Genomic DNA, 13,703 nt, shown 5'->3' with positions numbered 1-13,703 from the left:
TTTTTATTGATTGATTGTTTTAACTGTTTACCAAAACATACATAAGTTACAGTGATAGAATTAATTCGGGCTAACAGTGCACACTCTGTGTAGAACAAGTTCCAGTATCAGTCCAACGTGCACTCAAGGGTAAAGATCATACAAAAACTACATGTCATGTCATACTGCAGGCATGGCAAGGCTGTGAGAATGAAGACTGGGTACCACACACATATGAGGATCTGGAAGGACTGCCTTGCATTGTCATCCTCACAGGAAAGGACCCTCTTGGAGAGACTTTTCCCAGGTAATTCCACATTACTATAACTATAGCGTCAAGATACCTCACCACCACTTTAATCTGCAGTTGCTCTTTGAGCTCTTTTGCCTAACTTTAATTAATAAAAAAACTGATTTTACATCTTTAATTGTGTATCTGTTACGTCAATCAGCACCACTTATAATTCTGATACTGATTTAAATTAATTTCAGTATATTTGAGCAATTTATTTTGTCTCAAAATTATTTTTCATAAACAAAGATCTGAACAAAAGAATATTTGACATGATTATCAACAATGTCTTTCTACACAATCGTGCTCTTCTAGGTCTCTGAAATACAGTGACCTACGTTTGATAGACTCCAGCTACCTGACTCGCACAGCCCTGGAGCAGGAGGTGGGTCTGGCCTGCACCTATGTGTCCATGGGCATAGTCAAGGACCCCAAGACAGCTACGGTTCCCCGGCAATCAGATGGAGAGAAGGCTACCACCAGTTTGAATGATGGAGATGAACTGGAAAGACCACAGAGCAACGGTAGCGCTGCAACCAGAACATCTGGTGAGTTTCTTTGAAACACTGGACTGTTATATTATAGATGCAAACACCAGAGTGGGTAAGAGGTTAACCTTCAAATTGCTCTAGGAAAGTAATTTGGTTCAAATTTAAAGATATAGACATGGTAGTGGGTGTGTAGAAATCACAGCATTGCCCTTTTGACTGGAAAGAACATGATTTAAAGGCAATGTGCTCTTAATTTAGAGGGGAAAACAGCATCATTGGCTCAAATGTGGTGATTTAGAGAACTTTCTACTTATAAATACTATTTAGCTTTTTATTTGCTAAATTCATTTTTGATATATCACCCTCTTCGTGTCCTCACTCAGGCTCTCTGGTTGAGAATGGTGTCAGTTCATCTGATGCCGCCGATTCTTCCCAGAAGCCTTCCACTTCCACCTCCCAACCTGAAGGTGCCGTCAGCTCAGACGTGGGCACATTAACTCAAGGATTCAAGCAGGAGTGTGACTCTCTGGGAAGCCAGCTTTCCTCCAACCCCTCCAAAGCCCCCAATGTGCCCACGTCCCTCTACTGTAGCTCGTCATCTTCCTCCCCCTCCACATCTTCCTCCTCCTCGCAGAGGCCCAGCCAGTCTACGCGATGCGGACGATCTAAGTCCTGTAGAGTGTCACCACGGACAGTCATCCTGTCACGAGCGGCATACAGCCTTCTGACGGGGGAGTCGGGGAGTCAACTGAGCTCCTTCTCTCTGCTGCCTCATGCGGATGTCGCCTGGAGCAGTCCGCTGAGGCCCCTCATCACTCACAACCTGCAGAGGGCAGAGCAGAGCATGTACTACCGGCAGTGGACCGTTGCCAGACAGCATCATGCTGATTATGAAGCACCACCTGTGCCACATCCACGGCGCCTGCTGCTCACCGGACCCCCACAGGTAACAAAACATAAGTTCCTCTATGAGTGAGTGCATCACAAACAGCATCTCATCTGAGTTAATCCAAATACTGTATTCGCAAGTGAAAAAAATGGAAAGAAGATGAATGATAAATTAAGATGAACATGGGTAAAGTAAACCTGATAGTTTATTGAAGCTATTCACTTGATTAAGAATAGGATATTGACATTTTATATTTCTATCCCTACTGTTTTTGATCTGTGGTCTATTTAGTAAGTTTAGAAAATGTTGTAATATTATCGAACATTTGTGAATTCAAAGCTGTGGAAAATCTATGTATATGACCCAGATATGTGTCGTCGTAGCACTACAGGGGTTGTTTGTTTCTTGTTTTTTGCTAGGTGGGAAAGACGGGAGCTTACCTCCAGTTTCTGCGTATCCTGTTTCGGATGCTCATCAGACTGTTGGAGGTAGACGTGTATGATGAGGAAGAGGATGAGAAAGACGGTGAGGATCACTGGCGCTGATTTGTACAACCCCTTTTATGTTGTCACTGAGACAAAATTGAGATAAAAACAGAAATCGTGTAGCAAGTCAATTGGATTCTATGTCCGAATCATTTATTGACAGGATTTGTTTCAGTAAAAAGTAAGAGTCTCCTACTGGACAAGAACTGCAGTGATTAATGGATGTCAGCTGGCAACAACTTATTTAACCCTACCTGAAAACAAAAACAACTAAGGACATTTCTAAAACTACTAAAATTCAGTTTAGAACTGTCAGTCCCATTATTAAAACCTGGAAGTGGTGAACCATCATCTTGGAGGAAAAAATGCACATAAGCCTAAGAAAACCAATTACAATTAAGGCTAAATGAACAAAAAAGGCTTTAATGTTTCAGTAATATTGGACTCTGGAGCAATGGAAAGAAAGTTCCAGAGTGATGAGCACATCGGGGTAAGAAGAGCAGCTGATGAAGCACTGCATTCATCATGTCTAATGCTTACTGTACAAGCCTGTTGATGCAGCGCTATTATGGTCTGGGGGTTACTTAAGTTGGTCAGGTTAAGCTTCAGCATTGTTATGAGCAAAAAATTTAAGGTTATCTGACTTCCCTACTTATCAAAATAATGACAAAGTGAAAATATGTTGTAATCAAAGCTAAAGAAAGTCCAACAAAATATCAGTGCGTGACTTTGTTTTGGCCAGGCGGTTTATTAAAAATGTTCAGATACACATGATCTGTGTCAAGTGCAACAAAGGGCTGGAAAAGTTATGTAAAGAAAAAGAGAGAAGAAACATAATGGCAAATCTCACAACAAACAATGTTACTAAGCAACATTTTAGTGACATGATTTGAAACAAAAAGAGACCATCCCACAGATACTGAGTCAAAAGCTAATATAGGCCGTACTCAGGAATGCTAATAATAATACAGTGCAAGTTAAAACTTTACCACTTTCCCAAAGGAAAAAAATCGCATTTAAGATGGACCGAGGCAACATGGACAGCTGTCCTGTGGTCTGATGAACCCAACTCTGCCGTTCATTTTGGTAAAACACGGAGCCTCTGGGCTAAAGTGGAAGGGGTGAACCTTGTTGTCTGAGCACAGTTAAAATGTTAACCTCTGTGACAGTATGGGGCTGCATTAGTGCACATGGCTTGTGTAACTTGCACATCTGTGATGGCACCATTAATACTTAACTAAATATAACAGCCTTTGGAGCAAGATTTGTTGATTTTTTAAATTAAGGCTTTATTTTAGGAAGACAATGTCATTCCATATTCTGCAGGTATTACCACCACATGGCAAATCATTGTGTAATCCTTTTATTTACATTTTGCACATCTTTCCTGACTTTTTGGGAGACTATATATTTAAAGACATCGGATAAATGCTGAGGAAATCACTGTAATGCCGACACAAGTTCTCATCCTTTTATCCTCTACTCTGCAGAAACATCCGAGGCTACAACTCCAGTAAATACCCAGTGGCCTGACATTGAGGATGTGCGGAAACTGCCCTTTGATCCCAACCCCAGAGATCCTAAGTTCAGGAAGGCCAGCCCTGTTTACTCTGACAAGATGCCAAAGTGTTTCAAAGGTAAAAAGATATATATGCAAACACACAACTTACAATTACAGAATTTAACATTTTAACGTGCACTTGTTAATACAACTTGAGTGTTAATTAAACACATTTATTTCAATGTATTTTCAGAGTTTAAGCAAGAAGGAGAGAGTCAAACTCAAGTCAAACGAGTGACGAAGTCTATGCGACTCAGTAGGTTTGCTGCCCACAACGCCTTTCATCACTGTGAACAATGTCACCAGTACTGTGAGGCAGGTCCTGCCACACAGGTGAGTTACAGTCACATCTGAGGCTCTCTGTGGCTGCTATGACCTATAATAGCTTGCTGTCAAAATACTGGTTTTTAATAGCTTAAAAACTTTTTACTCTTTGGAATTCCGTTGGAATCTATTTGGTAATAATCCATGCATGTGTGCATCACAGCTTTCAGAGTGCACCTTCCATGCTTTCACCTTCTGCTCATCCATGCTGGGAGAGGAGGTCCAGCTCCAGTTTTTCATTCCTAAAGCCAAGGAGCAGCACTTTGTTTTCAGTCAGCAGGGTAGTCACCTGGAGAGCTTACGTCTGCCTCTGGTTTCCAGTAAGGTCAGTTTACTCGGCACATGTGGGCGTATTTTTTTTGTACGCTGGGTATATTTACTTATGTTCCTGTAGAATTAAAGCTCGTGCGCCTCCCTGCCTGAGCTCACAATGAAAACATTTGTCAGACATTTTATCTGTGAAAACAATATTTGCCTTAACTGAGTTTCTGTATCTGTGTAGGACCCCAATCTTTTGAAAAGTCCAATCTTCACCCCGACAACAGGACGCCAAGAACACGGCCTGCTCAATCTTTACCATGCCATGGAGGGCACCGCTCATCTGCACATTCTGGTGGTTAAACAATATGAGATGCCACACTATAGGAAGTACTGGCCCAACCACATCCTGCTCGTCCTACCAGCGATGTTCAATAATGCCGGAGTTGGTGAGCAGCTTACTGACATGACAGAACTCAGCTGAGGTTTAAGTTACTGTGACCCCCAACCAAATGCAGCCGGTGCATACTTAAGGTCAAACAAATGCATTGTCTGAATTTCCTTCTTCATAGACCACTTGCACTTTTCAGTGTTGACTGTTTTATCCATGTTTGCTAGCTTGCAATTTTCTTTTTTTCTTCTCTTGGCAGCTTATCAATCTGCTAATGATTGCAGTGAATGAGCCACCCAGGTCAATACTTACGACAGTCATGGTGTACACTTTGTTTGTAGTGGGTGAAAGGTTGCATTTCTCTTTTAGCCAATGTGAGACAGCCATTGAGTATAAACATCTATAGGACAATATGATCATTTGCAATGTCGCCAATCAGGTGTATAGCATAGTAAAATCGGTGTGACTATGTTAAGCATCCATGGCTGCCGTGTTACTTTGACCCTTGATATCAGTGTGGCTCCCTGCCAGTGTTTATCCTCTGGACAGACCATTGCACTGTATGACATCCAGTCTTTTCTAAACTATGGTCGTACAGTTTTTAATTTGTAATACATATACAAACTGTGCAAATGTAGGGTTTTCATGGATTTGCACAGATTGTTATCTCCTCCAGCAGTTTGTTGTGGTTAAAGGACGTTGTAGGTGACACAGATTTATGAGCGTATGAATGACAAATTGACAAATACACTCCTATTTGTTGAAGGTGCCGCCCGCTTCATGATCAAAGAGCTGTCTTACCATAACCTGGAGCTGGAGAGAAACCGACTGGAGGAGCAAGGTGTCAAGAGACAAGATGTGTGGCCTTTCATTGTCATGATGGACGACTCCTGTGTGCTGTGGAACGCCTACCAGTCAGCAGATGCAAGGTAGTGAGACCGGATCTGGTGCGGCCCTGTTTCCAAAAGAAGCTGGGGATGTTGTGGAAAATGTAAATGTAAACTATTTTGATTTCATCATGCGGGCGCATCATAATGACCCACATGATGGCACCAGAGGCCACAGTGACCTTCCTGGCGCTAATGACCCCATAAAGTGGTTAAGAACATGGAACACCCTATCAGTCAGACAGTACTGAGAAAACATTGGGGATTAAAAGTCTTCAAGACCCTGGAAACAATCTCTCTTTCAAGTCTCTTTCTTGTCCTTTGTGGATGGAGATTTGTCTGTATTCTTTGACTCTTTTAATGATAGTACTGTTTACAGGCCAGTCAGTGAAATTTCCAAATTCTAAGCAATTTTGCTGTTAGGTTATTTTTAAATTTATCACTGGCAAAGTATAGCATATAATCATGCAGACATGTGCATGTAGCTCTAGACTGTTTTTCTTTTTACAGTTCAACGTTGTTTTTATTTACATTTTAATCAGCTTCCCAACTTCACAAGTAACAGAGTTGGAAACGTGCGTGTAGTACATTTTAGAGACCTGTATCACTGTTGTCACAACCCTGTCTTCCCTTTACTCTCTTTCTTAGTGACACATCAGAAGGAAGCTCAACTCTCACCAATGTGTCTCTGAAAACAGTGCTGCAGCACATGGAGAACACACCAAAGATCTCCCTGTATGCACTGTGCGGTACCCGCAAGTGGAACAGCAGCCTGGCTCAGAAGTCTCCTGGTAACCCCTTCAGTCGATGTCACCTCCACGACTTTGTCATGCTTAATGTGGACCTGACACAGAACGTTCAGTATGATCTTAATCGGTAAGTTTGTGGAAGACTGTGGCAGCCAGCGCGTTCACCAAGTGTGCAGTGTCGTCATTAATTAAAATTGCTGTCCTGTGCAGATATGGCTGTGAGGAGGTGGACTTCAATCTAAGGGTGAACAGCAGTGGGTTGCTGTTGTGCCGCTTCAACAACTTCTGCCTGATGAAAAAACACATTCCAGTCGGGGGAAACAAAGACTTTGTGGTCAAACCGAAACTCGTGGTGGGTGTCTTGTTCAGATAGTCAATTTGTGTTGTTTTCTCTCAATGTAAAATATAATCCTGCGCTAAACTGCTCACTTGTGTTTCCAGGAACTGGAGAACCCAGCTCCAATCAGCCCATCGCAGTATGTTTGTGCCCCGGACAGCGAGCAGACCCTCTTGGATGCCCCGGCCCAGTTCCTGCTGGAAAGGTTCCTGCAGAGCTGCAGTCACAGGCTGTTTCCAAAGGCTGTTCAGAACAGAAACAACCCAGTTCTGTCAGTCGACAGCTACCTTGACCTCAGCCCGGAGGTAAGATCTCCCAGGAGGTTGTACTCATCCCTTTAACTAAACTTACAAGAGGGTTGAACTATGAGGCTACTGTGAACAGCTGTTTTTTAATTGAGGACAAGCATTCCTTTATATGTTGAATTTTGAACTGTGCTGTACCTTAAAAACTGCTGAGTACTACAAAAAAATTCAATAAATCTGAATCCAAATAGAGGCATGTTACATGATTTTGCCATCTGTTTTGCTTAGAACACTCTGACCTGCTTACATGCAGACAGTGAAATCCAAATACTGTGCATGTGCACTGTGCCGCTCAAAGCCCCTTAAAAACCTCATCTCAGGGCAAATCTGAAATCCTTATTGCAAATCTAAAGCTATTATGACTGTACCATAAAACGTGCAAAAAGATACTTGATCAATCAGTGATTAGATATTATAAATTATCTATAGAATTTCTCATGTATCCAAAATTAAATCAAGTGGGAAACCTGCTGATGCCCTTAGTTGAGATGTATTTGAAAATATGTATTTTGGTGACAAATTTTATTACAAAGACAGTTTTAGTTTACATGAAATGATTTTCAAAAGTAGAAAAACTGTAAAATGCACATACAGTTATACAGTACTTTTTTTCATAATAACTCCTCCTTTTTATTGTGATACAAAATTATTATAGATTTATGGGATTAATGTTGCTAACACTGGTGCTCAAAATGAAATGGGACAAGTAAATGAATGAGAGAGTGTAGCCTGTTAATTTTTGAAAAAAGTTATAGTTTCCTCTTGTTGCAAGCCATCTTGCATCAGATGTGGATGGCAACGCAAACTTTTTACACAGTCCTCAAATTCTAAGGAAAATCATTTAAAATAGAAGTGACAAGTAAGCAAACAGCCCACTTTAATAGCTTATTTAGCACATGTACGTGCTTCTACTGACAGTTGGAGAGTATAAAGGGGAGGAAAACATGATGAAATAGAATAAATAGTTTAAACTTTTATCTCATTTTGATGCTAATGAACTAGCTGTAGGAAAGAGCGGTACTTCATGTGCATAGAATGTATCTGTGACTGCAGAAACTCTGGGTAAATTACACTGTTTTCATACACAGACACTTTTTTTGTATTTTCTTTTTCTTTTTCTTTTGTTCAAAACATACAAATTTTCTTGTAAGGATATATTCTAAAGGAAAGTTTCAAAATGTTATTTGGTCAGTCTAATGTAATGTAATCTAATCTAATCTAATCTAAACTACAACCGGTTCATGTTCCCTTTAGTTTGCCAGAGTGGCATTAACCAAATGTCCCATCTTTGTCACAGATTTCCGTGTGCTACATCAACTCGCGTCCACACTCCACCAACCTGAACCATCAGGGCCTGGTGTTCAGTGGCCTGCTGCTTTACCTCTGCGACTCCTTCGTCGTCTCTGGACTCCTCAAGAGGTTTCGCTTTCTCAAAGGTGATGCATGCTTGTCCAAGTAGCTTTTGTTGGAGCTTCTGTCGTTATGCCATTTGTTTTGAATTTGGTCACCAAACGTGGTTGAGATCCCCTTAACTTGGCCTTATGTTTTTACCCTGATTGTATCCACAGGTGCCACCCTCTGCGTGATCTGTCAGGACCGAAGTTCGCTGCGTCAGACTATTGTCCGGCTGGAGCTGGAGGATGAGTGGCAGTTCCGCTTGCGGGACGAGTTTCAGACCGCTAACTGCAGTGAGGATCGGCCCCTCTACTTTTTGACTGGCCGCCATGTTTGAACCCTCAAGACTACTGTGCCACTGAAGAGACACAATTAGAAATAAGGGTCGCTCTCATTCCAAGCCATCCAGCACCCTCACTATTGCCAGGCCAGTAGATGTGGCTGTTCTTATATGTGTACCACCACACTGCACTATGACACTGAGTTTATTGAATTTTTGTTTCTGAGTAGGGCCCTTTAACTCTTGATTACCACTCAACTTGTCCCCACTATCAATTGTTCTACTGACAAAAAGACAACTGGGGGGAAAAAAAAGCTCAATTTGAACTTTGTGTTGTTGTCATATTCTGCAAAATGGATGCCCTCCAATCGATAAGAGGACTATTTAAAATATGTGTGTATCCATGAATTTTGAATCTAGTGTGTCCAGTCCTGGACATACGTGTTTATCTCAGGGTTTCAAAAGAGGGAAATGTAAGGGATGTCGCTTAAATGCGTTAAGTTTTTCCTCCCTGTTCACAGTGTATGTTTGGTATTAACTTATGTTGGCACCAAAGACTCAGCTGCACTTTGTCTTTTCCCCCTGCTTTCCTTGAGCAATCTTACTCGCTCTGCCTCTGAAACTCCATGAAGCTCATTATCTCACCACATTAAAAAAAAAAAATCAGCTTAGAGGTTGGTTTGTATTAGATTTCCATCATCAAGAGTATCAAATTCTGCTCCTATACCAGTGGGATTTGAACAGTGAGTGACTATTTGATGTAACACATTTAAACTTTTCTCTTGGGCCTCTTGAATATTTATGTGGCATCGATAATCTTCCTCACAAGAAGCCATGTTAGTGTGGTTCTACTTTCCCAGCGACTGAAATTTAAAGATGCATTTTGGCTTAAATACAAATGTATGAAGTTGGTCTGTTACTATATCTTGACCTCAATTTAGATACGCTTTATTTTCTAAAACCAATCTGTTAAAGTGTAATGTCAATCAGACAGAGCAAAATAGACCCATATTCTAAAAGAAATATTTTGCATAAACACATTTGCTGATTTGAATACTATAAAGTTGGTGAATACAATGTAATAATCAAGCTCCCTCACTGCCAATGATCTTGCTACTGACTGTGCCTGGGATATTAGCTCCTGCTGTAGGCTCCAAGACTGATTGTTCTTTGACGATTTTGGCTGCTATTTGCATACCTTTAACTGGTTTACTCTCTTAAGTGAAGAGTAATCCAAAAAAGAAAAGGTAACTTCAGCTTGCCAGGTCAGTTCATATACTTGAAAGTGTTTTTATGCGTTTCTCCACAGGGTTGTCCAAAGAATATGCCTTAAATGATATTTCACACAGTCACAGGTCACCCATTTTTCAGACCAATAAGAATGAAGACTTTAACTGTGAGGAGAAGAAATGTTGTTTGAGTGAAGCTAGATTAAATAATTGGGTTTTGGACTACTGTACTGTTTAAAGTTTTGTTTACATTATTAATATATTACATCACCCACTTAACCACTGAGGGTTACTGATGTTCTTTAGTCTTGTGTAACTTTTGCCAGTATATTTTTGTCTTGTCTTTCTGCATTTCATGTTGCAAAGGCAAGAGGAATCTACCTAGATGTATCTCTAAACATATGTCTGTAGCCCTTTCTGTTCTTGTGTTGGATTTGTATTGAAAATGAAAATCAGGTCCATTAGAGATTCTTATTTATTTGACAAGCATTTTGGACTGATAATCATAATGAAGTGTGATATTTGATTGCATGCTAAAGAGGGTGGGGGTGGGTGGATGTGTGTGTGTGTGGGAGGGGGGGGGTTCCCTCTTCTAAACCACCCGTGAATGCTTTGCACAGGAACCCGAAAGGAGGATTCTTAGATCTGTTGAATGTCATTGGGGGTAGGAAATATGAACTTGCACTATCCAAGTTACCAGCTGAAAAATATAAGCATAACATTTGCTCCCCCAGAACTAGTACAAGTATTATAAGACTGGTGATCAAAACACTTATGTCATCATCCACTGTTCCAAACAATGTGCTTTTCTTCTTTGATAATTTAATACTTAGTATGCAACTTGCTCTCACAATCCTAAATGAAATGTGTTTGGTGTGTTTGTGCAGCCCGGTGGTAGCCTTGGTGCCTGGTTGATCTACCTCATGTTTACCATTGTGGTTGTAGGCTGTGAATAATATAACAGTAGAGCCCTGCAATTGTTGTCGAGAATTTATGAATGTAATAAAATGACTACTAAATCCACGTGTTTGTTTATTTGTTCTCATTGTTTTTGCATTGCTTGGATTTTTGCAAGGATTTCCATGAATGTGTAAATGAGAATATAAGAGTGGAGATAAATACGAACAAATGTTTATACTTGGTTATTGAGTTATTCCGTGAGCCTTTACAAACTTTAAGCTGTGCATCCAAATGGGATTCACACCCAGAGACATCTACTTTGAATCCAATTTCACGTTTCACCTGGCAAACAAAATATATTGCTTAAAGGGTGTAAGATTTGCATGTTTTGACGGGCAGAAATGCAACGCAATATTCATGTTTTTTGTCAGTGTAGAATGGTGTAAAGATAAGTATTGCTGTGTTTTTGCTGCCTGCGCTGGTCCTCTTAAAGCCCCACCTCATTCCTGAAGTATCCTGAAAGGAACATACCACACAATGCCTCTATAAGTGGCATTTATACATATGCGTATATATTTTGATTAATTTATCTACTTTGTTTTCTAGTTTTGGAGTCCAAAGGTCCTCTGACATATTTGAAAGAAGAAGCAGAGGATAATCAGTTGATTGTTATATGTATGTATATATAGCTTTGCCACAGGCTTTTCACTAAAGCCTATTCACCGGAGCTTCCCAAGAGGACCTGGAACAAGCTGCACAGGTTATATGTAGGATTTTGTGGATGAAACAAACAACATGGTTTTAACAACGCTAACAGAACAATTCCCTTGATTCCTGTTTTTTTTTTTGTCTGTACGGCTTAAAGGTCTACAACACCAAACTTATCAAAAGATGTGGTTCCTGTTATCACAATTTGGGTTAGCCACGGCTGTCAGGATTATTTTGATCCAAAGTGGAAAATAACTAAATCCCCCATCTGAAAAGATAGGGTTGAGGTCGTAGTAGAGAGTGCATCTTATGGATCTGCACTTGGTTAGTTAGAAGGATGCAAACAGGATGGAAAATAGCTGTCGAAAGCATTTTAATTACATTGACTCTTAAAAGGTCAGCCTTTGATTTTTTTCCCTCAAAAGCCCTCAACTGGGTACATGTACACATAATTTTGTCTTGTTATATCATTTTGCTTGATACAAACAGAAGGTTTCCACATTTTCCTTGCATTGCTGTTTCAGGACACCTTAAATTCATCACAATCCAATCCTTTGTAATGGAATATTTCACAACATCTTTCAAAGAATAGCATAGTCAAATGGTTTGACCCTCTACTGTGTTGTGATTGAAAAAGTTTTGTTGCCACTTCTCATTAAAATTTCTAATACTTTCTCCTTGCAAACTTGCTAGCTTTGCTTTCTGTTCAGTCTGCTCATAACTCACATATTAGTCACCCAGTCTATTTACTCCCCCTGTGCCCTCTGTCCTGCCTCCCAGAGTATGACCTCTGCTCATAAAACATGGTTTGAGTTTTTCTAAAAGCCCTGTTTTTTTTCCTTTTATGTCCTGCATTTGGGTCCTTACTGATAAAATAAATCCCATAATCAGCCTCTACCACGAGACTTTCTGACTTCAAACTGTCTTTAAAACCCCCAGCTGACAAACACTACACATTCACATTATCACGATTAACATTGATCAGTTTTATGCATTATTATGATTTGAAAATCTCCCCAGAACAACATATGATATCTTCTATCTTTGGATTTTCAGTAGAACAGTTCAAATTTTTTAAAGTGGGTGTATAAACCTGGTTGAGTATTCATTCAAATGGATTTTTGGCATGTTTCTATAACTGTGTTGTGCTTCCAGGTTACCTATTGAGTATTTTGCTATCAAATGTGTTTCTAATGCAATAGCCCAAAGCCGAAGCAGTGCTGTTAAAATGCATGTGCCTCCCTATGTTCAGCCTGTGAATAGCAATGCACTCACACTCTCCAGCACCCACTGACTTTATCCTCTTATTCAGCATAAGAGCAAACCCTAGGCCCTCTCTCAACTTCCAGGCACCATCTTTCCTGTTGTTAGTCTCATCTCAACACATCCATAGCAAATCTGTGATGATGCATAATGAGCCCACTCACCATCTAAAGGAGAAATGGCCTGATAATGAATGCTAAGATCTGCTCTAGCAGCACTGTTAGGGCACAGGGGCATTGTCGGTCCAGGGATAGCACTATTTCAGCTCCTGTGAGGTAATATTAGAGCACATTTTCCATCAACCTACAACCCCTTGTGTGATATGACACGTGGCTATTTTCAGCCAGCTCCTGTCAGGTTAGGATAAGAAAGAGAGGGCAATAAAGACTGCATGGCACTCTGATTTCTGCACCTCATAATTGCTCTTTTGGGAAAGGCTGGAAATGATTGTGCACAAAGCCCAAAAAGATTCATCTCAAAAGATTTTAGATGTCCCCAAGAGATCAATTTGTGACAAAGGAGAGAATTGCGATGCTTAAAAAGATTGAAAAACGGGTTCACTAATACGTTGTGTATATATTGACATATATAGTTTCTCTCCACAGTGCAATGATTTAACTTGCAGTTTCCGTTTTTAGCTAACATTTTGTCAGATTCTGTCTAATTGAGTTACCGAGTCGTCAGACAATTCTGGCTGTAACGTCAGACTAACATCAACTCTTGTATCACGGATACTGTGAATACTGAATACTGTGCAATATTTGCTTTTTTTAATCTCAGCGCAAAAATGACTGTCGATTAAAAATGTTTAACTCTTATCATTATGTATTGCACATTTGCAGAGATATCAACATCCATAATAGAGGACTTGCTGCCACTTAACACCAAATCATTGTGATGAGCAACCAAGAGTAAATTACTCATCTCTCTTGGCAGTCAAATTACTCACAGGCATTCCTACATCATCAAGCTAAAAACCA

The 13,703-nt window shown here is 40.3% G+C and overlaps 1 protein-coding gene across 5 annotated transcripts in view; it reads left to right on the top strand.

The window, feature by feature from the left end:
- Positions 1-10,875, top strand: part of greb1l (GREB1 like retinoic acid receptor coactivator) — a 48,629-nt gene extending 37,754 nt beyond the window's left edge. For all 5 annotated transcript variants that reach the window (XM_072364624.1, XM_072364627.1, XM_072364626.1 and 2 more), the window contains exons 21-34: positions 171-286; positions 587-819; positions 1,146-1,708; positions 2,071-2,176; positions 3,627-3,773; positions 3,891-4,030; positions 4,185-4,346; positions 4,524-4,728; positions 5,437-5,599; positions 6,206-6,433; positions 6,517-6,658; positions 6,748-6,948; positions 8,246-8,384; positions 8,517-10,875. In XM_072364624.1, the coding sequence (XP_072220725.1) occupies positions 171-286; positions 587-819; positions 1,146-1,708; positions 2,071-2,176; positions 3,627-3,773; positions 3,891-4,030; positions 4,185-4,346; positions 4,524-4,728; positions 5,437-5,599; positions 6,206-6,433; positions 6,517-6,658; positions 6,748-6,948; positions 8,246-8,384; positions 8,517-8,680 (2,709 nt within the window). In that variant the 3' untranslated portion in view covers positions 8,681-10,875. The remainder of the gene's footprint in view (positions 1-170; positions 287-586; positions 820-1,145; positions 1,709-2,070; positions 2,177-3,626; positions 3,774-3,890; positions 4,031-4,184; positions 4,347-4,523; positions 4,729-5,436; positions 5,600-6,205; positions 6,434-6,516; positions 6,659-6,747; positions 6,949-8,245; positions 8,385-8,516) is intronic.
- Positions 10,876-13,703: the final 2,828 nt, after the last annotated feature.

This window comes from Leuresthes tenuis, unplaced genomic scaffold, assembly GCF_036924035.1.
Source record: "Leuresthes tenuis unplaced genomic scaffold, fLeuTen1.0.hap1 SCAF_14, whole genome shotgun sequence".
NCBI lineage: Eukaryota > Metazoa > Chordata > Actinopteri > Atheriniformes > Atherinopsidae > Leuresthes > Leuresthes tenuis.
The sequence above is the reverse complement of the archived record's forward strand: the minus strand, read 5'-3'. Positions and strand labels throughout refer to the sequence as shown.